Source organism: Heliangelus exortis, chromosome 2, assembly GCF_036169615.1.
Source record: "Heliangelus exortis chromosome 2, bHelExo1.hap1, whole genome shotgun sequence".
In the NCBI taxonomy this organism is placed as follows: Eukaryota; Metazoa; Chordata; class Aves; order Apodiformes; family Trochilidae; genus Heliangelus; species Heliangelus exortis.
Genome location: NC_092423.1, coordinates 111,458,895 through 111,482,545, shown reverse-complemented (window position 1 = coordinate 111,482,545; position 23,651 = coordinate 111,458,895). Strand labels below are relative to the sequence as shown.

Sequence of the window (23,651 nt, the reverse complement as noted above, 5' to 3'; positions counted from 1 at the left end):
AGGGAGGCAGAGGGAGCCGGAGAGGGAAAAGCCTGAAGCGGTGGGAGCTGGAACAGCAGAAGCTGCTTTACCACTTCGCAGCTGATGCCCGGGAAACAGCTCGGCTGCCAGCACGCCTCTCCAAAGGCTCAGGTGCCTCCTGTTCAAAAGTCCTAGAAGATCGGTGGTACTTCCAGGAGCCAAGTGGAGCTGCTTTGTTTTCGTTTTTTCGATTTTTATTTTTTTTTTAATTTTTTTTTTTTTTTTTCCCCTGAGAAGAACATCTGTTTGAGGACTCGGCACCTTTTCCCAGACTGAAAGAGGTATTTTGTGTCATTAATGCATTTCTTCTTTGAAAGCAGGTATGTGATCAGGGAAAAAATAACTCAGGGAAGGATGTCAAAAGCAGATGTGCAGAGAGGTGCTGGGTTTTTCTCTCTCCCACCCTATGTAGCAGAGGTTAGGCAGTAAGGAGCCCCTGTCAGTAGGATATTGTTTGACTCTACATATGGAGGATGGGAGAGAAAGGGTTAAAGTGTGAGGGTGGGCCTGAGCTGTTTCCCATCCGATTTGTTTCTCTGTGCAGTCTCTGAGGGTGGAGGAAAACTTTCCTTTTGCACTTACCCATTAGAAAGTGAGATGCAAAACCTGTAACTGTTTAATATGAATGTGGTTTACTTAAATCTCTGCTTGGCAAACCACAGTTCTCATCACAGCAGAGCTCCCCTTAACATGTACAGATTTCAGAGGTCTTAATGGCTTTGACTGCACTTCTGTTTCTTTCCTTCTCTTCCCTCTTCAGCATCTTTCCTTCCTGCTGTCTGCACTCTCCTCTTGGTCTCCCTCCCGGGTGTGGGGGCTGTGCCCCTATGGATGCCCCTGTGCAGATTTTCCGGGAGGAGCCAGACCCCACCTGCCCCCCAGGGTCCTGCCATTCCCCCAGCACCAGCAGCAGCTGGCCCCAGGGCTGGGCAGACTATGACAGCAATGCCACCGGGGCCTTTGGGGACAGCCAGCACAACCACACCAGCATCTCCCCTGCTATCCCCATCATCATCACTGCTGTCTACTCCGTGGTCTTCGTTGTCGGCTTGGTGGGAAACTCTCTGGTCATGTTTGTCATCATAAGGTAAGGAGGCTTTGGAGTGCCAGTTGGTACAAATGACCATTCCTAAGTTTGGCAGGAAGGGAGGGGGTAGTTTATGGAAGCTCTCTGGGCATACTTACATGAGGAGCTGGAAAAAGGTAGCTGGGATGAGCCAAACCTTTTCAGCACCAGTGGCTTGCCTGGAAGCAGAGTTAGAAACAGAAGGGAGAAGCTGGTTAAAAGTGAAAAATCCTGTAGGTAAGGCACTTGGTGCCCTGGAGCTGTGTTCATCGGGTGCCATCTAGGGATGACAGGCTGCTCACATCTGAGGGACAGTTCACATGGAAGAAAGTTGTGCAGGGCAGGTTTTTCCCCCTGTGAGAAGTTCCCAAGGGAAGGCTTATGTGTCTAGTCATGTGGATATTGATATATAGCTGCCTTGTAACTTAGTGGCTTGTTTAACAAAGTGGGAAAAAAAAGAAAACAAACAAAAAAACCCACGTGGAATTATTGTTGGCTTGAAAAAAGCAAAGTAGATGCTGAGAGAGATTTATCTTTCCTAATATTTTTCAGGAAAGAAAATACACTAAAAATCTGTATTTTTGGGTCAGGTAGTTTTTCATATTCCACTATTGGTGAGTTGGACCACTTTGTTTCTCTGTGCATTTTAGCTTGTACTATGATTTCTCTATTTTTGTCCTTTCCTTTTTGCAAGTTACAAAAATATCTGGACAGTGCAGACTGACCGGGCCATAAAGAGCAACCAAAGGGACAGAAATTCAACTTTTTGAACTCTTGCTCAAGGCTCATTTGAATCCTGAAAAAAATTCTGAAAAAAATTCTGAAAAAAATATAATTCTGGAGTATTCATTATTCAGATTAAATCAGCTTGTACATAGAAAGATAAAGGGAGATATGGAAGGGAATCTTGTTGGTAAAAGGTGAATGTTAAGGGTCAAGCAATTGCAGAATGATGAAATAACTGCTTCTAGTTAATTTTCTCCCAAAACAAGTTTGATAGTTATGTTTTTTATGAGGCACTTTATGAAAGATGAATTATAACAAGTGAACACTCTCAAAAATGCAAATAAATCCCCTTTAATAGTACTTGCAGGAAATAAAGATGTCTGGTCAATGTGAAGAAACTGATTTCCTCCAGGTTTGCTATGCTGTAATTTTTATACCCCTCAATGTCCCTTTGCCCTTTGTTCAGACTAGAGACTTCATGTCTTTTTGTATTTTCTTGCAAGAAGAGAGACTCTGTACCTGACACACAAACAACAGCAAAGGCAGAAATTTTCTAGGTCATTAGCCACTAACAATGATGGTTGATTAATTGGCCTGGAAATAAATCTTAGCCAAAACCTAAAAGGTATCATGTATGGATTATACTGGTGCATATGTATTTCTTATTTTTATCTCCTTCTCTTACCCTCCTAAGATTATTTTTGTGAGGGTCTATCTAGCTATGGTTGCTTCCTTAATGGTTCCTATCTTTTGTTTCAGTTTCCTCTTGGTCCATCTTTTGATTAAATGATAAAAAACCCCAAGTATGACAAAACACTTGGGTTTTTTTCCCCTTTTTTTCAGTATCCACCTCTGTTAGGTTTTCTCTCTGGGAAACATTTTAATAATTATCTAGAATACTAAGGGTAGAATAATCAGCTGAAGTGCATGTAAACACAAACCTATAGTTTCAAACATTTCTTACAATTTCAAAATAATTCAACTGTTTTTGCAAGAGGGGTATTTTCTTAATTTTTGCCCTAATTTCTCATCTCCTTCTCCTTTTCCTTCACATTCACTTTCTGCATGTTTGCATCTCCAGATGGATTCTTGTGACTGTTGCTAAATGTAGCTTACAGCATGGAAAGCCAAGGTCTGTGGGATAGATGAAAGAAGGCAGCAAGGGAGAGGAGGATCATGTCCCACAGACATCTCTTACATTGCCTCTTGTCCAGCTGCCACAGCCCTAAAAGAGGACAGTGACAGACTGGCTCTTCTTTACCCTTCATCTCATCACAGGGTTTATGTGAGGCCCCTTGTTGCTGTTTCTCATCTCTCTGAATTCCAGATCAGCTCTCCTCCTCCTGGCCCCCTCTGAATCAGTGGACAATGCGGGCCCAGCTCCTCCTCTCTTTGCTCTTTTAAACAACACCCAATCTTGTTAGAATAGTTTAGTTGGAAAGGAACTGCAATGAGCACCTAGTCCTGATGCCACTTCAGGCCTGACAGAGTCATTTTTGAGTGACACAAACAGGATCCCTTATGTTCTGAGACTTCCAGTGAAAATGGTGTTTCAAGTGTCAGTGTTGTGGTAGTTTCAGGAGACTACAGTTAGCCTTGAAATGCCTCAGAAATAGGCTCATATTCAGCCATTGGTAGGCCTTGGCCTATTCTTTGCTTAACACCCCCACAGGGGTACTTTTGCTACTTCTGCACAAGGAATGCTGAAGAAGCTGAAGGAGACCCCAGCTTCATGCTGGGTGTCCAAAATCTCCCTTGGTTGTGATGAGGTGTATTTCATCGGAGAGGCAGAACCATCTCAGAGTACCCTCAGAGAAAAAAAATAACAGGAGAAAGGCACTTTGATGACAAGCTCCGGATAGAAAAATAGCTGAGTTTGGTATAGCTCCTGTAAGTAGAGACTGGTTGTGAGGGCAGAGTGGGAATGATACTTTGGTATGGTTGTGGGGAATGATACTTTGGTACGGTTGTGGTGGCATAGCCATGTCTCAGGAGACCTGGATTCTTCATTTGGTTTTACTACCAGGCTTCAACACTCCATGCCATCCTAAGAGGGTCACTTGATGGCCCTGTGATGTGGTATTTGCTGTCTTTAAACACACAGCAAGAGCCACATTTAAAACTCAAAGCTCAGTCACGAAATATCCCAACAGAGCAAGACCAAGGCTGTTTTGAGCACCTCAGGCACATCAAGAATGAGGTTTTGTTTTTTTTTTAATGTGCAGAAAGAGCTCTGTGTTGTGTATGCCGCTGTGCTCTTTGCAACCCCATTGCAGCTTGTTTGTGGTGTGTCTGGTTTGCAGGAACCTGCCCCGTGTTTGCATGGTCTGTGAAACATGTGTACCAGAACCAGGTGGCCTACTCAGAATCATAGAATTGGCTGTTTTGGAAGGGGCCTCAGAGATCATCAAGTTCAACCCTTGATCCACTACTGCTGCAGTTACCAGACCATGGCACTGAGTGCCACATCCAGTCTCTTTAAATATCTCCAAGGACAGAGAATCCACCACTTCACTGGGCAGCCCATTCAAGTGTCTGATCACCCTCTCCATAAAGAAATTCTTTCTAATATCCAACCTAAACCTCCCCTGGCAGAGCTTAAGTCCATACCCTCTTGTCTTGCTGATAGTTGCCTGGGAGAAGAGACCAACCCCCCCCCCGGCTACATCCTCCTTTCAGGGAGTTGTAGAGAGTGATGAGGTCTCCCCTGAGCCTCCTCTTCTCCAGGCTGAACAGCCCCAGCTCCCTCAGCCTCTCCTCATAGGATCTGTGCTGGAGTCCCTTCACCAGCCTGGTTGCCCTCCTTTGGACCTGCTCCAGCACCTCAATCTCCTTCCTGAACTGAGGGGTCTTTTTCAGTGACACATGGGATGTAAAGCTCTCCCTGGCTGCTGCTTTTCCTGGGGAAAGTGGGAGAGAGAAAGACGACATCAGGTTGCCTCTTGCACTGCTAGGAAATGCAGATGCCATGTGGAAGGACAGTTCTCCCCCTGTGGAGAAGGAGAGGAGGCATTTAATGGGTTTGTAGAAACCAGCTACATTGAAGTTATCAGAACCTCAGCTGAGTACAGTTATACAGCTGTCTGTGTCTTGGCATGATCAGAAGCCCCTTCAGCCCCAAACCTTTCCTTTTGAGGCTAGTTTTAGAATGTATTTATGGAGGTGAAATAGTTGGCTGAAGTTGATAAATAAAATTAATACTTCTTGGAAGTCCCTCTTGACTTCATTTCTCTAAAATTTAGTGCTGACTTTAAAGAAAATGGTGCTTTCTTTTCACAGCTGGAAGGGAAGAGGAATCCCCTGACTAAACTTCCAATTTTAACTATGGACTTTTTCTTATCAAAACCATAAACTTTGGTAAAAACTCTGGGAGATGCTGTCTCTTACTCACTCCAGACTCCTTTCTCAAGCTGCCTTACACCCAATGTTCTTGAAGTAATTTACTGAGAATAGCTGCTGTCATCAGGATCTAAATAGCCAATCTTGTGTTTCTTTTAAAATTGTCTTTCCAGCTTCCAGTGAACTGAATAATTTTCTACACTCAAAACCATTTTTAACAGGAGCCTGTGTCACAGATATGTAAATTCATTCCTATGGGAAAAAAGAAAGTTGGATTGCTCTGATTAGTCTAATGTTGTAGAAAAAAATAGAGCTAGTAATACAATTTTCTTCTTATATTTAATGTACTGAATGGCATCTTATGTAACAGGAAGAGTCTATTAAGAAATGTCATATAAAATTGCCTCCTTTCCAGATTTTTTTAGAAATTCATTACCATTCATCCCAAACAAGAATGAAAATATATATTAAAAAAAATACAAAAAAAAAAAAAGAAAAAAAAGAAAAAAAAGAAATCCATTCAGTATGTTGGTTTCAATCAATACTAGATTTTGATAACATCAAAAAGTTACTTGCTAATTTGCTTTAAATATTTTTTCCAATTTCATTAAATTCTATTTGGAAAGAACATTGTTCTGAAATAAATAATGAAGCTCTGAAAGAGTCAGCCAAAGTCAATTGCCTGTTCCCTATTACTTGCAGCTACTATGATTTCATTCTTTCATTTCCTCTATGAAATTATGCATTTCATTGCTAAAAGTCTCACTGTAGGGCTACCTAAACTTTGTGAAGCTAATGGATTTTTGCCATTTTTTACTTGATTGGACAGCTGACACTTTGCTACTATCAGTGCAGGGGTATTGAATGGATCACAGGACCTTAAAGAACATCTGGCCTTACCTCCCTGAGAGGTAAGGGAGTTTTAGTGGGTTCTGCATGATCTGGCCATGCGTGGCACCACTTTGAAGACTGGGAATTATGAGCACCTTTATTCAGATGGCACAAAAACCAACCTAGCAGAAAAACACAGCAGTCAGGTTTCTGCAACAATACAGGTAGTTTGAAAACTGCAGATATTTAAACAGCTTTTGAATGTTTTGAATTCATTTAATACCTTGATAGACAATGACTAAATGAGACCTGGGTTTTTGAAGCAGGCAAGAAACTCAACACAAGTTCCTAATATGATGCTGTGATAAGAGTAGATGCTGAAGAAGCAGAGAGAGAAGAGGAAAGGGTTGGAAGGAATATTTACTAGAGATAACATTAGAGAGTGGCTATAGCTTATTGTGAGTAATCTGTGAGTAACTGGCTTCTGAAAAGTAATTTGGTATCCATCCAGACTCTTCCACTGGGCTAGCAGCCAGGTAGTCGTTTATTTCGAAGAAAGGCTTAACTGGAGTCAATCCCTGGAGGTAAGACAAATGGGGAAAAGCCCTTTTGAACTGAGGGAAAGTGAAAACTTGCAAGAACTTTCCAGTTTGGCTGCTGCAGTGGCAGAAAGCTTGAGATATCTTGTCTCTCCTCAGCTAGGAGGGTGATGGGGAAGATCAGGCTTCTGCCCAAAGTGAGAGGAAGCAGCACAGCGGAGGCAACATTATGGGTGCAGTGGGTTTCCTGAGCCCTTCTGGTGAAAGGGGAAAGGTGATGGAAGAGTGAGACCCATTCCTTTAGTTTTCCCAAGAGAGGATTTTGAATTTGTTTTAAGGTTATTATGGCAAGAAATTGTTAACTTAGTGACTTTGGAAGGTCTGGGATGCACTAAGAGCAAAGGATGGTAATCTTCTTGGCTTTCCTATGATTACTTTGTCCAAGTTAAATGCTCTGAAATAGATGAGTTCCCAAGGAGAGTTTTTCTTCAGTTACATATTGCTTCCTAAAAGAAAAGCATCCATAAAAACTCAGATAAACACTGCTTTGGGGAAGGTTACTTCATGCTTCTGTTTTGGTCTCCCTGTCTCCAGGAATCAGATGATTCTAGGTAAGTGTGAATCCCACACACTTCTCTCAAGGAAGACTTTTGGCTTTGTTATTGTTAGCAACTTCTGTGGAGTTTGAGAGGCATGAGGAAACAGCAGTATGAATGTCATGCTCTCTACAGATAGGTATGAGTGCAGAAACTGAATTAACTGTGGGGAAGAGCTGTGTACAGATGGAATAAAGGCATGGAAATGAGTGACCACCCTGGCATTCTGCAAAATGTAAAAAGGATATAAATATCTAAAGGTGCACAGCATTTCCCACAGTCCTATTGGGAAGTTTGCACACTAGCCTGCACATCATCTTTGAAATATTTATTTCTCCCAAAGCTAGAGGGTTCAGCTCTCATCAGATTCAACTTCTAATCCCTAGGGAAGTGAAAATTAATTCTAGGCAGTTTGATGTTTCCAGTCTTGAGACTTTATTTACAATGAAACCTCTGTCTTCTCTGCATGAGTATGAGAGCCTAATGTGATTTTCTTCAGAGCATGAGTTCCATGAATACATGGCAAAAAAGTGTTCAGAACCTTTCTGCTTTCTCTGCTCCTGACACCAATCCTCCTATGCAATATGTGTTGCTCTGCCTGGCTGCTCTTCACTGCTCCAAAAGTCAGTGTTATTCAGTGCTAAACTCAGTGCTAAAACCTGGACCTGCAAGACAGAAGATTTTATATTTGCTGACTACATGGCTAAATCCACTTCCTACTGCATTGTAGGTAGTGTGGCCACTGTGGCTACCACAGAGCAACTGGAAAAGGGCTCCTTGAGTAGTGATAAATGGGAGGAGCCTGCATGGGAAGATTGGTTTGGACAAAGAATTCAATATTCATTTAGTGTTCACACTCAGAAAAGGCTTTTCACCATGCTGCTGGCTGATGGGCAGCGTCAGGATTTACTGTTAGACAATCTTTCAGATTGACTGACTTGTTACAGGGCACAGGATAAGAACAATATTTTTATCATGGAAGCTCTCAGCTGTGCTTTTCTCTTTCTTCAGCTAACCTCCTCTTAAAGTTTCCTGTTTCACTTGTACCATCTCCTTTAGAAAAGTGTGTCTTCAGTTGATTTGTGCTGTGAGCTCCTCTGAGGCAGGTGAGGCAAAGAAAATGATTGGGTAGAGTCCAGATAAAGCCTCCCAGCTGCTTCCTACGAGGGACTTTTCCCTGAGTTGGCTTTCTACTGATAAATACATACATTGCCTTACCACATGCTTCTTATAGAATGAGGTCCCTTGTCTCCCATTCAACTTTATTACAGGAGTGACAACCAGAGATTCAGGTCTCCACACATCCAAGTGAATGTTTGTCACATGAAACACTCTCAGCAGTGGCAGTTACTGATTTCTGTGGCAAAATGGACAGCTGGTGCCTTGTTCTGAGGACATTTGGGATACCCACACCCCAACAACCCCATGTGAGAGATTTTGGAATTCTTTCCTTATTTTTTTCCTGCAGAAATGCTTAGGAGGAGGAACAGATTTTCAATGACATTTGGCTTTTTCAAGCCAAATTCTGCATACCCATCCACCTATGGAGATCAAAGCCTCTCCAAATCATAAGAAGAAAAGTAAGACATTGAAAAATCTGCTGGAGCTGCTATCCCTGACCCCTACAGTAATGAGATTTTTTTTCTCCGCAGTCAGTCTCTGTCCTACAGCATCAAAACCACACTCCCATCTCCCACAAACACATTATAAACATTTTGTTCTGCTAAGGGTTCTTCAGGAAAACAAAACAAACAAACCACAACTTTTCAAGATATAAGCCCAATGGGAGAGGTGCATGTTACCAGAAATAGAGACCCAGCACTCAGCAGGGGAACATACCTGTGGCAAATAAGGAATATTAAGATGGGCTGTGTAACACTGTGGGAATTCCCCATAGCATCTCTGGTTACTCGAGAACATTGGCAGCATAAACATTCTCAACAAAGAGATTCAGCTTGATGAAGCTTCTGTGTTTATCTTGCCAACAGAGGTGAAAAAAATCTGCTACATAGTCTGAGTTAATTGTTCAAGATCTTTAATAATAATATTAGACATAAAGGTTTTGGATAGAGTACCAGTTTTGTAAAAGTCTGCATTGCCGTTATTTCAGTTTTCAGTTTAAGCCACAATAAATCACAGGACTTTAGCATTTCTCTGAGCTCTCCTAGCAAAATCATGGAAACACAAATTTCACAGTATTTGTGTTTTTAACATTAAGTATATTTCTTCAAAAAGAGGCTCTTAAGCTCACAAAAAGTGTTAAAAGTCTTTATGATAGAAGGAGGGAAAAAGTCCTCTTTTGTAAAGTATATGTCTGTAGACTTGAGCTTCTCTTCTGTAATTCAGAAACTGGTTCTTTAGCACAAGAAGGAAAGCTTCTATGTCTAATCTAAATTTGCAAGACCTTGTTGAGGCTTAATTTATGGCTAGTTCAGAGTAGTAATGGAAGTGGTAAATTGTGAGGATAGTAATGATACCTTCCAACATTCAGGTGGATTATGTGCCCTGAGAGAATAAAATTATGATTATGGTTTTCTTATCTAAGCTGCTTAAAAATAGGTACTTACAGGTGTTGATTAATAAAGATTATTTAGGATATTTAGGATGCTATTTTGTAGGCAACATGTACAATTTTTATAGACTCTTAACACTTTTGATTTGAAAGGCAGGCAGCCTTTAAGTTAGTGCAGTAACAATTCTTGCCTTTAAGTATTCTCTTTTAAATTCTGGCTTTCATTCAAAATGTGGTAATAAAGTAAAGCCCGTCATGAACACGGAAACTGAAACATATTGATTTTTACATTCTTTAAATTATATCAGTCTGTTTCATATCAGCATGTTTTCTATATTGACTTATGTAGACCCAAAAGATAGCTGAGCCATCCTTACTATATGGTATGTTTGGAATAGATGCTCCTGGGTTTTTCTATTGCTTTTTATTGGATTTTTTTTTTTTTGAGTACCTGTTCTGATGCAGTATGATATTGAGTATGCCCTGAAAATAGCCTTGAGATTTAGAGCTTTCCTGACTCTGTTTTTCAGCTGCTTGATCTCCATATTCTTCATCCGGAGGAATCTAGTGGAACAGAGCCTGCATCCTGCTGATAGTTGCTTTTTCAATTTGCTTTTAGATGTCCTTAGCTTTCATTTTCATTCACTGACTCCCGAGTGAACCTGCCAAAAATATGTTTGTTTATACCTCATTGTATTGAATACTTTTTTACTTTCACTCTGCTACTGGAGAATATTGCTGTAGTATATTTGCTGGTTTTGTTTCCTTCCTTATCCCTTATTTCATACTTCAGGAAACACTTTAGCCTATTACAGTGAGACAAAAAAAAAAACCGACCAGAATTTCTTCCTCAGCTTTTACTAAGTTATGGTGTAATTTAGAATCACACTCTTCTTTAAGGGTCTTTTAAAGGGCTTTTTAAACTTTAAGGGTCTCTATTACCACATTTAGGTTTTTTAGTTTGGTTGTGTTTTTTTTGTTTTTTTTGTTGTTGTTGGTTTTTTTGGTTGTTTTTTTTTTTCTTGTGGGTTTTTTTTTTTTGTTTTGTTTTGTTTTTGTTTTTTTTTTTTGTTTGTTTGTTTGTTTTTGTTTTTTTTTTTTTTCTTTTTTTTTGGTTGGTTTTTTTTTTTAAAGCGTAACTACTTCTTACTAGCTTGTTTCCTTCTTCTACTACCACAATTTCATGGTCTGGAGGTGTTATTTCTTCCTATTTACTGTCTTAGAAAACTGTGCAAAATAGATTCTACTTCAGAAGGAAAAGTACAGCACTGGTGAGTCAGCTGAGGAACAGGGGAAATTTTCTAAGGGTCAGTTTAAAGTTAGTCTCAAAAAACTTCTCACCTTTGGAAAGTGGACTAAGTTGTTGTAGTTTGGTGAATTTTACTTTTGACATGTAAGTAATTTAAATCTTTCTAGACACAAGATTTCCCCTGAATGTTTTATTCGACAGTTTATAAGGATTTTAATCATCTTTGAAAGTTGCACCTCAAAGACATGAAGAATATGTTTGTCATTCACGATCACTGTGCTATCTATGTTGTATTTATGTCTAGGATTTCCCTGTCCTGCTAGACTCATTAAAGAAAAGAGCAGATATTTTTCCTTAAATGAAATTCAGGTATTTGATAAATAACTTTATTTTTGCAAGGGAAAACAAGATTCCCTTGCTCAAGCGCTGTTTAAACCTCGTTCAAGTGCAGATTTGGGTTTACGGAGGATATGGCTGGAAAACACTAAACCACATAAAATATTGCCTCCTATATTTTGGTGCAATATAATGAGTTGTAAAAAAACAGTAAAATCCCTCATCTTGTGTTTGAGTCAAGACGCTATCAGGGTCCACTTCAAAATGTCTCCCAGTGACAGCAGTCACTCCAGTACTTTAACTGGACTTTTGACTAAAGCCTGCAAGCATCTTCAGAGACACGGAGCCATTTAATAACTTATAGGTGTTTAATTAAAAACATTCAAAGGAATTTGGATGATTGAGCTTAAATTCTAAAAAGCATTTCTGAATTTTATAAATGTTCTAAATCATAGAATCACAGAATAGTTTGTGTTGGAAAGGACCTGAAAGATCATCCAGTTCCAGCTCCCCTGCCATGGGCAGGGACACCTCCCACCAGACCAGGTCGTTCCAAGCCCCATCCAACCTGTCCTTGAACACTTCCAGGGAGGGGGAAGCCACAGCTTCTCTGGACAACCTGTGCCAGAGTCTCACCACCCTCAAACTAAAGAATTTCTTACTAATGTCTAACCTAAAATATACCCTCTTTAAGTTCAAAGCCATTACCCTTTGTCCTATGGCTACGTGCCCTTAAAAAAAAAAACAAAACAAAACAAAACCAAAACTGAATGCATGATTTAATCTATACTCCCTAATGACTTTAAAGGCCAACATCCATTTACCAGAGGCTGGTGCTATTTAGCACTAGTGTGAGATCAATATGTTTTAAGGTTGCATCAGTAAAACATTCTTGGTATGAGCATTGCTGAGGTAAACCAGTACAACCTCCACCCCTGAGTGAGGTTCACATGATGCCTCTGCAATTCCTGGGAGAACTGTCAGCCTAAATGTAGTGTAGTATTTACTGGAGCAGGATTCATCAGTCTCCCACCTTCTTGTTCAAAGTCTGGCAGAAAATGGGTCAGGTGCTTGTTCTGGCTAAAGGTAAATGGCACAATAGAGCATCTGTGGTCTGTGAAATAGGTGGATTTGGGCAAGGCCAGTTAATCATGGACTGCTGGAATGGTGTGCACCAAGGGAGCACCAGATGCTTATTAGGTAAGGTCGTCAAAGCTGAGATTGTTATGTGTATATGTGCCCCTGAAATGAGCCAAAGCTCTCACAGAGCTTTGTGGGAGGAATAGCACACTGTGGTTTTTTATTTTCCCCATTATATTTTCACCCACATATAGAGTTTTGATTTGGTTGTAATTAAAGTCTTCTAAATGCTGATGCTGGGATGACTCTATGTGACTTACTACTTGGGAATGACAAGGCATCCTTCCCATAAGATCAGTAGCAGTGAGGAAAAATTACTTGTCTTATATGAAAACTGATAATTTTACATGTATAACATTAATGGCACTTGTGAATAGAACGTGCTTTATGTTGCAGCAACAGAAATAGGTTAAAAAAACCCAACAGTTCTGTTTTACAGAATGGAACAAAATAGGTTGTGGGGAGAAAGGAAAGGGATACTGGGAAAATATGGTGTATATGGTCACAGTGTCACACATACAAAAGAAATGAATTAAGGCTGCAAGGAACAGATAAAACCATACATAGAGATTTTCAGATATTTGATTTTTCAAGGCTACAAAGTTCTCCTAGTTATTTTTCAGCACTTTTCTGATTTTTTTTTTAAGGAAAACCAGGTCAGAGTAATTCTATATATGAAAGTAAACTTTCCCTATCCGGCCCCCTGGGGAAGTTTTGAAAGCTCTACGGAAGTAATGATTGGAAGAACTATAGTTACTTCACCTGTGCCTGTCACAGGCCATTCAATTAATTTAAATATTCTTGTTTTGAGTCTAGTAACTTGTATTTGACTGAAGCCCACTCTTTGCAATACAGCAGACATTGATTTGAAGAAATCAAGAGATGGAAAAAAAATTACTCCTTTCCCGCGGAATTTGTTCCCAAAAATAATAACCTTAGATGTTAGAAAAAAATGCATCATTGTTTCTGAGATGAGTTTGTCTGGCTTTGAGTTTTACCTATTTGTCCTCGTTACACTTTTCCTTGCAGTCTAAAAGAGCTCTTCAGTACATGCTGTTTTCTCCCTGTGGAGGTCTTCAGCTGCTGTAATCAAGTCACCTCTCAGTGTTCTTTTTGATAAACTAAATGTGGTGAGCTCTAAGTTACTTGCAGTAAGAATTTTCTCCAGTCCTTTCACTTATTTTTGTGGGACTTTTTATGCGTCCTGTCCAATTTTTTTTTTTTTTAATATGAACAAGACAAGAATTCCAAATATCAGCTCATGTCCATAGACGTAAAATTACTGCTCCTTCTCAGACATTTAATAGAAATTAATGTATGTTAACACAGATTTGCAGTCTGGGTGTTTGGTGTGTTTTTACTGAGCCCTACAGCTGAGGTGCAACTAGAGATAGTTACTTCTTAAATTTTTTTTTATATCAGAAGGGAAGTTCCAAGTCTTTTCATGTACCTTGTATTTGTTTCTTCTTCCTATATACTCCTATGTTTCTGTTTGAACACTTCCTTAGGGGCTATAATGTGACCCACAGGCCAGAGTACCTCTCCTGCTGGAGGTTCTGTTGAGGAGATGGATCTGGGGGGGAGCAGGAGCCTGGCTCTGACTGCCAGGTGCCTCCTTGCCCTGCCTTTGGCCTCAGAGAAACTTGAAGTGTGACAGGGGAAGCCTGGACCGTGAGGGTCATCAGTCTAAAACCTTTGCTGCTGCTTCATTTTGGCTCAGAAGGTTTCTAAATCTTCACTGACTATAGCTTTGGTTTGGGTCTGAGCCTGGGCAGGGTATCTGGGTGAGAAGGCTTTATTTTCTTTTCCTTTGCAGCTCTCTTTTCTAGACTTTGAAGCAACATTTGGTTTCATTTTCTCATTAAGTCATAATTAGAGTGTTTTAGGAAAACTGATATTATTGTTGTTAACACATTGTGTTGGGCATAAAATGACGTTTCTGCCCATATTTTAATTAAGAGATTATTTATGTATTTGGCACATTCTGTCAACACTGTTCATTTTTTTCTTAATTTTTTATTTTACAAGTCAAGGCAAATAGACACTTCGCCCTAAATGTTCATTAGCTGAATTGATCAAATCTTATTTTTCCACTGTAAATTATTAATGGCACATAGAAAATCCAGCTATATATGTCTCTGTGTGTTACGTGTGCACGCTTTAGTTTAAGCACACATTCAAAATGTGGGGCTGAAAGAGTTTTGAGAAAGAAAATCTGTTACTGAATCCAGTAATAAATCAACAGCAATGAGCCAAAGTAACCAGTTGGGGGGAAGCATTTCAGAAAGCTCATATGAGCTGGTTCTCATCCATCCTTTGTGTCCATGTCCACAGCAGAGCTGGAAGACGATCTCCACACCCTGAGGTACAGATTGTCCCCCTAAACTGTCACCAGGGCAGAAAAGCAGGGTGCCATCTCAAAAAAAAACCCAGATCGTGTTTTTCTGCATAGCCTGAGGTTTTCACCAGCTGGACAAAACATGTGCTTCATTTTGATAAAATTAAAGGATGCAGAAAAAATATTGCTGTGATCATTTTTCCCTGCACTGTAGTATCCTACTTAAGCACTAGTCATCTTTTATATTAGCACTCACAAAAGCAAGGACTGGGAAAGCTGAAGATAAGAAAAGGAGGAGAAACTGAAAGCAAAGGAGCAAAGAAAGGAAATTACAAAAACTAGTATAAGCTGCCATCATTGTAGTGAATTCAAGGAAGAGAAACTATCATATGATGGGCAATCAGGCCACACAGATGTAACAGAAAAATAGATTCTTAATGGGAAATAGGATAACTGCTGCTTCCACAAAACAAACCCAGAAAACTCACAGGCACTGACTACTACTTATAAGAAAAAGAAACACAAATGTTGATCACTGATATGGTACCATACAAAGGTAAAGCTTGACAGATAAACTCTTACGTGTCTGAATGTGCATAATTATATTTTGAAATAATAAAGCCTTACATTTTGAAAGAAGAAATCTTACATTTTTTTGTTCTTCAGGTACACAAAGATGAAGACAGCAACCAACATCTACATTTTCAATCTGGCTATGGCAGATGCACTGGTGACCACGACTATGCCTTTCCAAAGCACTGAGTACCTGATGAACTCCTGGCCTTTTGGTGATGTGCTGTGTAAAATAGTTATTTCAATTGACTATTATAACATGTTTACCAGCATATTCACACTGACCATGATGAGTGTTGATCGATACATTGCTGTGTGTCACCCTGTGAAGGCTCTGGACTTCCGTACTCCTCTCAAGGCAAAGATAATCAACATCTGTATCTGGCTGTTGTCCTCATCAGTTGGTATATCTGCAATAGTACTTGGAGGCACCAAAGTCAGGGAAGGTAAGTGTGAGCATTCAAAACTCAGTCTCTTTGTTTCTCCAATGACATAAAATATAGTTTTGAATGTTGATTAGACGTGATTTAGATTCCTTCTTCAGAAGATATGTCTAAATTTTCAACATTTTGAAACACAACAGTGTGGCATATAAATCATGAAAGTTCAGATGCCCTGGACAACTAAAAGAACAAAATGTGTTTTAAAGCATTGTCTGTGCTATAATGAAGCCATCAAAAACTGCTAGCAGACAGCAGAGGATAATGATGAGAAACTTGTTCACAGTGGGCAGATTGAAGCTCATTTTAGGATGAAGCTTGAAGTGTGGGATTAGGTTGCATTTTTTAGGTGTTGTGAGAGTAGTTTTGGTGAAGATCTGAGTGCAAGACCTAGATTGCTGGTCCTTAGTGTTAATACTAGAAGTATCATTAATATTAAGACTTTGCAGCTTATCGCCATCAGCTGTTCCACAGAACTTGAAGGTATGGTGAAGAAAGGAAAAGTCAGTAGCTGGAGAAAGAAAATAAAACCAAAGTATATATATATGATGATATCTCAAATTTTGGTTTAAAAAGGGGTATGTATATATGTATACGTATAGGTATAGGTATAGGTATAGGTATAGGTATAGGTATAGGTATAGGTATAGGTATATGGAGACTTGGAAAAGCTGCAAATAAGGATCTGGGAAGACAGATTGTGACAGGGGTTACAAGAACATGAAGTCAATGAGATCTGTATGCAGATCACCTAGAGACTCTGCTTGAAATTTACAGTCCATGAAGAACTGTGGATTTACGCTCTACAACTGGTGACTCCTTGCCAAAACTGCCCTGCTATGGGGCTAATCTTATTTTTAAATCCTCCTAGAGAAGGAAAAGGGAAAAGCATTCACACACAAAGCTACTTCATACCCACAGGCAGGGGCAGTGCAGGGGCACCTCAGTGTCTTCAAAAGGCTCAAGGCCTCCAGTGGTGTCCTTTAGCTGGGGCCATCCTGTTAATGGCTGGCTTAATAAAATACAAGACATACATATTTATTTTTCTGTAGTCTTATTTGCAATTTAAATAATATTTTGAAAATTATTAATAATTTCCTGAATTAACAACATTTTCTCTGAGAAAAAATTTTACACCTTCCAAGAGATAGGGTAAATTTTCATAAGGACACTGTCTGGCAAAGACTATAAATGTTATGAGCTAAACTGGCCTAGATCAGTGCAAACAAAACATTTCAGTAGCAGCTGCTTAAGGGATCACTTTTTTAGCTGCAGAGGTATAGACTTTGTTCTTGCTGTTGGTTTTCTGGTACTTAGGTGACAGGAATGTCCTCTGGAAAACTCATCTTTCAGCACTTTGGGGGATCAAGTGTCCTAACCTGAAGTTCTGTAGTTCTTCTTCCCAATAAAGTTTTGACAGGCTCTGTAACACATATCTAGCTCAGAAAACATTAAATTCATAGAATCTGCCGAGTTGGGCAGAAGAGAAGGGACTCATCAGGATCATCAGCTCCAAATCCTGTCCTTGTGTAATCACACTCAAGAACCACACCAGGTGCTTGAGAGCATCATCCAAACACTTGAACTCAGGCAGGCTTGGTGCCATAATTACTTCCCTGGGGAGTCTCTTCCACTGCTCAACTGCCCTCTGGGTGAAAAATTTTTTCCTAATATCTAATCTAAACTTCCCCCAGCACATCTTCCTACCATTCCCTGGTTTCCTATCATCAGTCACCAGAGGGAGGAGGTCAGAGCCTGCTCCTCCTCCTTCCCCAGTGAGGAAGCAGGGAGCTGCCATGAGGTCTCCCCTCAGTCTCCTTCAGGCTGAACAGACCCAGTGCCTTCAGCTGCTCCTCACACAGCTCTCCCTCTAAACCCTTCACCAACCTCATAGCCCTTCCGGGCATCTTCATTTTGGAAGAATTATTGTCCCACTATGTATGAGATCCTGAAGGCCATTGGCTTGGTCAGGTGTTTTCTTAGAGCATGCTGAACCAGGGGAATATTTGTGTTCACTGTAAGAACCTCATAAACGTCAAGTGGCTGCTCTGAGGCCAGCAGTGACTTTTCCACACCTTGTGGCAGGCAGCCTTTTATTTTTTCCTCCTGAGACAGAGACTACCAATACACAGCTCAGCTGAGCCAAAGGGTGTTGGAAATTGTTGGCAAATGCTTGTCAGCCCCTACTGTTCAGCCCCACTTATCTGATCTAAGGTCTCTCTTGACAAATACCTTGTCTGATGTGTTCACAAACTGTGCTGATAGATGTTGAAGAAAAAAGCAAGGATCCTCCCTTTGCCTGACATCTGGAGCTCAAGACTGCAACTTCGTGTTATGTTGATCAAAAGAGTTGTTATTTATATGCTGTAGGGCCTCTGTTGAGTTCAAATTTAAATAAAAGCTGAATATCAAATGGAAAGTAATTTTATTTAAAGTTCCCACCCTGTGCTCAGTTACTCCCTCTCGTTTCACAGTACTGGATTGCTCCCAGTGGTGTCCTTCTGGATGCATTTTCCCTGCAGAATAAATTTTACATCCATGTAAATATTTCCTCTGGCCTTAACGGAGCCTTTCTTCCTTCACTCAAAAAATTTATAAATAATAGAGGTTCTGCTGGTATTCCCACTAATAATAGGAAGGCTCCAGTTGAGTATCAAGGAGTGAAACTGATATAATTTTTAAAAAAATCTAACAGAAATATATTTCCCATGTCAACAATAAGATTAATATTAAATGGTATCTTGTCAAAACCATTTTAAATGGATTTACATCAAAATACCACCTAAAATGCAGCATTTTTCCTTTAATATACCAATGTATTTTGGATATTTAGCTTTAGAGTGAAAAAGATCAGTATGAAATCTAAAGTGCTCAGTTTGTGATTCTACACTTAGTTTTGCATCTTTTCTGGTAACAAGAATAAAGATAAATTGGATTTTATTGTCTCTCAACGTTTCTGAAAATTATCATCTTATTGTGCATTATGACAAGGACCTTTGTTGATTGTTTGCCAGTTGTAAACTGGGAGAATACAACAGGTTCCATACAATTCACAGCATTATCTATAACTGAAACAAATGCATATTAATGAATTTAGAATAAGATTTTCCATAGGAAGTAAACTATGATGATTTAATTATTGTCAGACAATAATTAAATTTATATTCAATAATTTCATACTCTAAAAATACCATTGCCATCGACAAATTATATTAAAATATAGCAAGCATGACCTAATTATTTTGATAAATATATGAACTTATGTCAGTAGATCTGAAAAAGCAGTTTCCTCTGGGAGAGGATTTTGTGAGTAGATGGCAGTGCATCAGAGCAGTCATCCATGATCACCTTCACTTTTATCCAGAACTGCACATCTGGATGCAATTTCACTAGATTAGGTAGTTGCAAGTAGATGGTTGCTGCATCCTGGTTTTATTGCTGCTGTTAGGCCATGATCGGCTACATATAACAGTAAAAATCAACATGAAAACTTATTTGAAAAATATTATTGACGTATTTAGAATAAAATTAAGTAAGAGCAACTACACTTATGAAAACCTAGATCACAAAGGTTTTAGGAAAGTTGACTGTCAGGACCATGTTAAGTCATACTTGTGCTGTCAGTTTAGTATCCTCCATCAGGCTTAAAAGATGTCTTTTCACTTTTCAGCTTTCAGAATCATCCTTTGGTTTGTATTTTATTTAGCATAAAACCTAAAAATATTTAGGTTTTGCCTCATCTTTTTAATTTGAATGTTTTAATATTCAAGGTCACCAAGTAACAGCTTTCTGACATCTGGTTCCATAATGATAACTTCCCCCCTAGGGGTTTTTGACAACAAATTCTCTGCAGTATCATCTTGATTGGTGAAACATTTCAGTAGAAGGGGAGTATGGTTGGATGGAGTTTTTCTGACTAGTTCTGCTGGAGGCAGATATGAAAAATGATGTGCAAAAGTATATTGAATCATTCCACCCTTAGACCTGATTGGATAAAAGCCAATACATAAGAATTTGTAGAGGAATGACAAATTCATCAGGGAATACGATCAAAGACCAAAGAGTAATGTAGTGCTCAAGAGGACCAATCTAAGATACAATTCAGAATGAAAAATCCCTGTATTACCTTGACTTGTCTTTGGTAGAGTTTAATGTACTCCTTCTCTTGCCTTGCAATTTATCCTTTTTCTCGGTTTTCCATGTGGTTTATATGCTGGAAGGATCCAATGAGGTCAGCAAATGAAGCCTCAAATATTTCAGTCCTTAGCAGCCTCCTGTCAAATGGAATGATTCTAGGATATAAAATCAAGTGACAGCCTCTGACTCAGAATCCTGGCATGGGCAAAAAGAAGGGGAGTGGGCTGGTGTCAGTATCCCAGATCCTCCAGTCTCTGCACAGGCTAAATTTTCAGTGACATTTCTGCAAGAGTAGGTTCCACTTGACTCCATGCACACACATAACTTGTTTCTATTTAACAGAAAATAGACTGTTGCCAGGAAATAAGTTTTTCTGAATTCAAGAACTTCCATGTATTTCATTTGCACTGAAGGACGTATGTGAGAAAAGTTTATTACACTGTTATCATAAATTGTCAAAATATTTCTATGATCAAAACCTCATTTAGCTCCAACTATTAATGATACCAAAACGGGTTCTCTCCCTCCCTGGAAAAAGGATATATAATTTACATTTACATAATTTATTTGACAATAATTACGAGATTTCTGATCTCTACTGAACATAGTACTGAGTCTCTTTAAATTTCAAGGAGATTTAAATAGAAAGATGTTTACAAATTTTTATTTTTATGCTCTTTCTTTCTAGATGCTCCACTGAAAAATTAATTTTACACAATGTTAAGCCTTAAAAAGAACCAAATAAAACCCTGCATAAAAGCAGATGAAGTGGTAACTGAAAGCTTTTCTTGGAGTGATTTAATGATAACTCCGTTTACTGTTATCACATTATATGAGAATCACTTTTCCTAGTTTATGCTATGATAATTATATTGTTCAGAATACCCATAAAATAATAATAATAATAATAATAATAATGTAATAATACCTAATAATAAACCAATTTTCTTTTTCTTGCTACTTTCATTCCTAGATACTGCTAGCACTGAATGTTCCTTGCAATTCCCAGACAAAGATTATGTGTGGTGGGACATCTTCATGAAAATCTGTGTCTTTGTCTTCGCATTTGTTATTCCAGTCCTAATTATAATTGTTTGTTATACTCTGATGATCCTGCGCCTTAAAAGCGTGAGGCTTCTCTCAGGCTCTCGAGAAAAAGATCGCAACCTGCGCCGCATCACCAGGTTGGTTCTTGTGGTTGTGGCAGTTTTTATAATCTGTTGGACTCCTATCCACATTTTCGTGCTGGTTGAAGCTTTAGGGGATGTGTCCCACAGTACTGCTGCTATATCCAGCTATTATTTCTGCATCGCTTTGGGTTACACCAACAGCAGCCTCAACCCCATTCTTTACGCTTTTCTGGATGAAAACTTCAAGAGATGTTTCAAGGACTTCTGCTTCCCCCTTAAGATGAGGATGGACAGGCAGAGCACCAGCAGAGTCAGAAACACTGTGCAAGACCCAGCGTATATGAGGGAAGCAGATGGGACAAACAAACCTGTATGACTAGTCGTGGAAATGTCATCTTACTGTCCTCAAGAGAGAGAAGAGTCCAATGACCTAGGACTGACACAGATTACCACTGCAGTTTGAACTAGACTTGACAAACAAGAACCTCCTGAAAATAAGCTTAAATGGAAAGGACCTGACTGATGACCAGGTTTTGGCACCATATTTGCTGTACTAGGTCAGGTCCTAATACACACTTCTAGAGAGAGAGGAGATAGTGTTGTACCAGTTGAGTCTGGATAAGAAAAGTTCTGGCTTTTCTCTTTAAAATACATAGTTATATTGAGCAACATTTGGTCATAACACAGAGTTATGCCAGAAACTTTTACCCCAATAGTGACTGCCTCTGAACCTGCAGTCTGGCAATTTGATTTGCCATACTCTTTTGCAGTGAAGAGTGTTGAAGTTTCTGAAGAACAATACCAGAGTTATAATCAACATTGTCCTCAACCAATGTATCTCTAACATTTGTCTGTGTTGTGGAAATCCAATTTAAGCATGATCTGCCTACACACCAAAGTGATTTTATTGTGTCTGTGAATGGTAAAGCATTTTAACATTTTAAAATATTGGGTTTGAAGGAGGTTTGTTAGTGTATTTTTAGCATTTGTTTAAACACCTGTGTGCAATGTTTTCTGTGTGATTTCCCAAGGTGACTGTGAATTTATTGGTTGTGACTAATATAATATGCATTTTCCAGAGTATATTTTGAATAAGAGGCTAGAAAACTTCAAATACTTCACTTGTTACAGAACTGCTGAAAAACTGTGCCACATTCATAACATGATGGGGAATAATCACATTCTCTTTTCAGTAAAGGAGACGAATGTACTTAAAGTACTGCTATACTTGTTTTCCTGGACAGTTTAAAATAAATATTTGATGAATTAGAAACTAATGAATTAGGACATGGATTAATTGAACTGATACAAGGAAAATTAAGAGTAAATATACTAGATGTTTTAATAGTACATGATTGGAAAAGTTCCCGTTTTGTTGTTGATGATACATTTTCTTTGATACAGTCCTATGAATTCAGCAAATTTCTCTTTTTTCCTGTGAAGATGGAGATGCCAGGGCACAACTACCAAGTTATTAGCTTGCTGAAGGTAAGTTTATGGTGAAACAGAACCTTAATTCCAGCCTGTAGTTTTTTGTCTTCCTAATTGGTATATTTTACTACCCCCACTTACTCCTATTGCTGAAGTTTGGAGGAATGCTTTCATCATCTTCACTGGCAACAGATCTGGTCACCACACATCTTCCTGGTAACTTTTTTTCTTTTTACAAAGTCATAAATAAGGTATTGATTTCAATGAATGGCAGATTTTCTCAGAAACACAGTCTGGCCTTACTGGACCAAAAATCTTTTAGGCCTACAAACCTAATTCATGAGATTTCCTCTTGCAGCTGACAGTACAGTTTTTGTGGAAGTGCTGTAGAGATTCAATCTCCTGCACAACTTGCACATTCTTTATTGTTAATATACTCATGAATGTCAAATATTTTGGATATCAGGTTCATAAATGCAAAGCTCCTACACTCACCTTGCAGTACTAGATCAATCCTGTACAGTCAGAGGTGTTCACGGCCTTTCAGCTGCTATGTAGAGCAAAGGTGTGAGGTTCAGGCCCTGAAGAGTGGTGGTTGAGAACTACCTTCTCTAATGAAATTATCTTCATTAATGAAAATATTCAAGATAATAATTTGTAGACAAATCTGGAATTTTGTGATTCTTTCTATGTGGTGTGATTTCTTTGCCTGGGGAAACAAATGATGCTCACAAAACTGCTTGAGTGTGTCTAACTTTCCACTCTGCTCCACTTCCTTTTTTTTTTTTTTTTTTTTTTAATGTGCATGTGCATCCATCTTTCTAAATAAAGTTCTGACCTTTACTTGTTCACAAAAAGAGAATGTTTAAAGTAAAAATTCACAATCCAAGGTATTTATCAACTTAAAAGAAAACGAACTGTGAAAAACTTGGCCCTAATGAATTCTATTTATTCTAAATAATCTGTGGTTTTGTTCATGATGTGCCATTTGCATATGCATATCTGCATTTCAATAGAGCTATTACTCTATAGATTATGCACAATGGTCTGCATTGTAATGAGAAATCAATGTTCTTTATGTGTAAAAAGGAGCTCTACAATAATAAATTTTTTTGTGTGTGTGTGTTTCTGTATGTGATTATGTTTTAGTATGGAGACCATCTTCTCTGTCTTAGTGGAAGGAAAAGAGGAGACACCAGCAATTTTTCTGTGGTATTGAAGTGTTGAAAGTGATATAAAGTGTGTTC

General features: G+C 38.9%; 1 protein-coding gene across 1 annotated transcript; it reads left to right on the top strand.

Moving 5' to 3' along the window:
* The first annotated feature begins 537 nt into the window (after positions 1–537).
* OPRK1 (opioid receptor kappa 1) lies at positions 538–22,978 on the top strand. The gene is made up of 3 exons (XM_071737543.1): positions 538–1,108; positions 15,360–15,712; positions 20,817–22,978. Exons 1-3 carry the CDS (start codon positions 735–737, stop codon positions 21,347–21,349), a joined length of 1,260 nt encoding a protein of 419 aa, XP_071593644.1. The 5' UTR covers positions 538–734; the 3' UTR covers positions 21,350–22,978.
* The last annotated feature ends 673 nt before the right edge of the window (positions 22,979–23,651 follow it).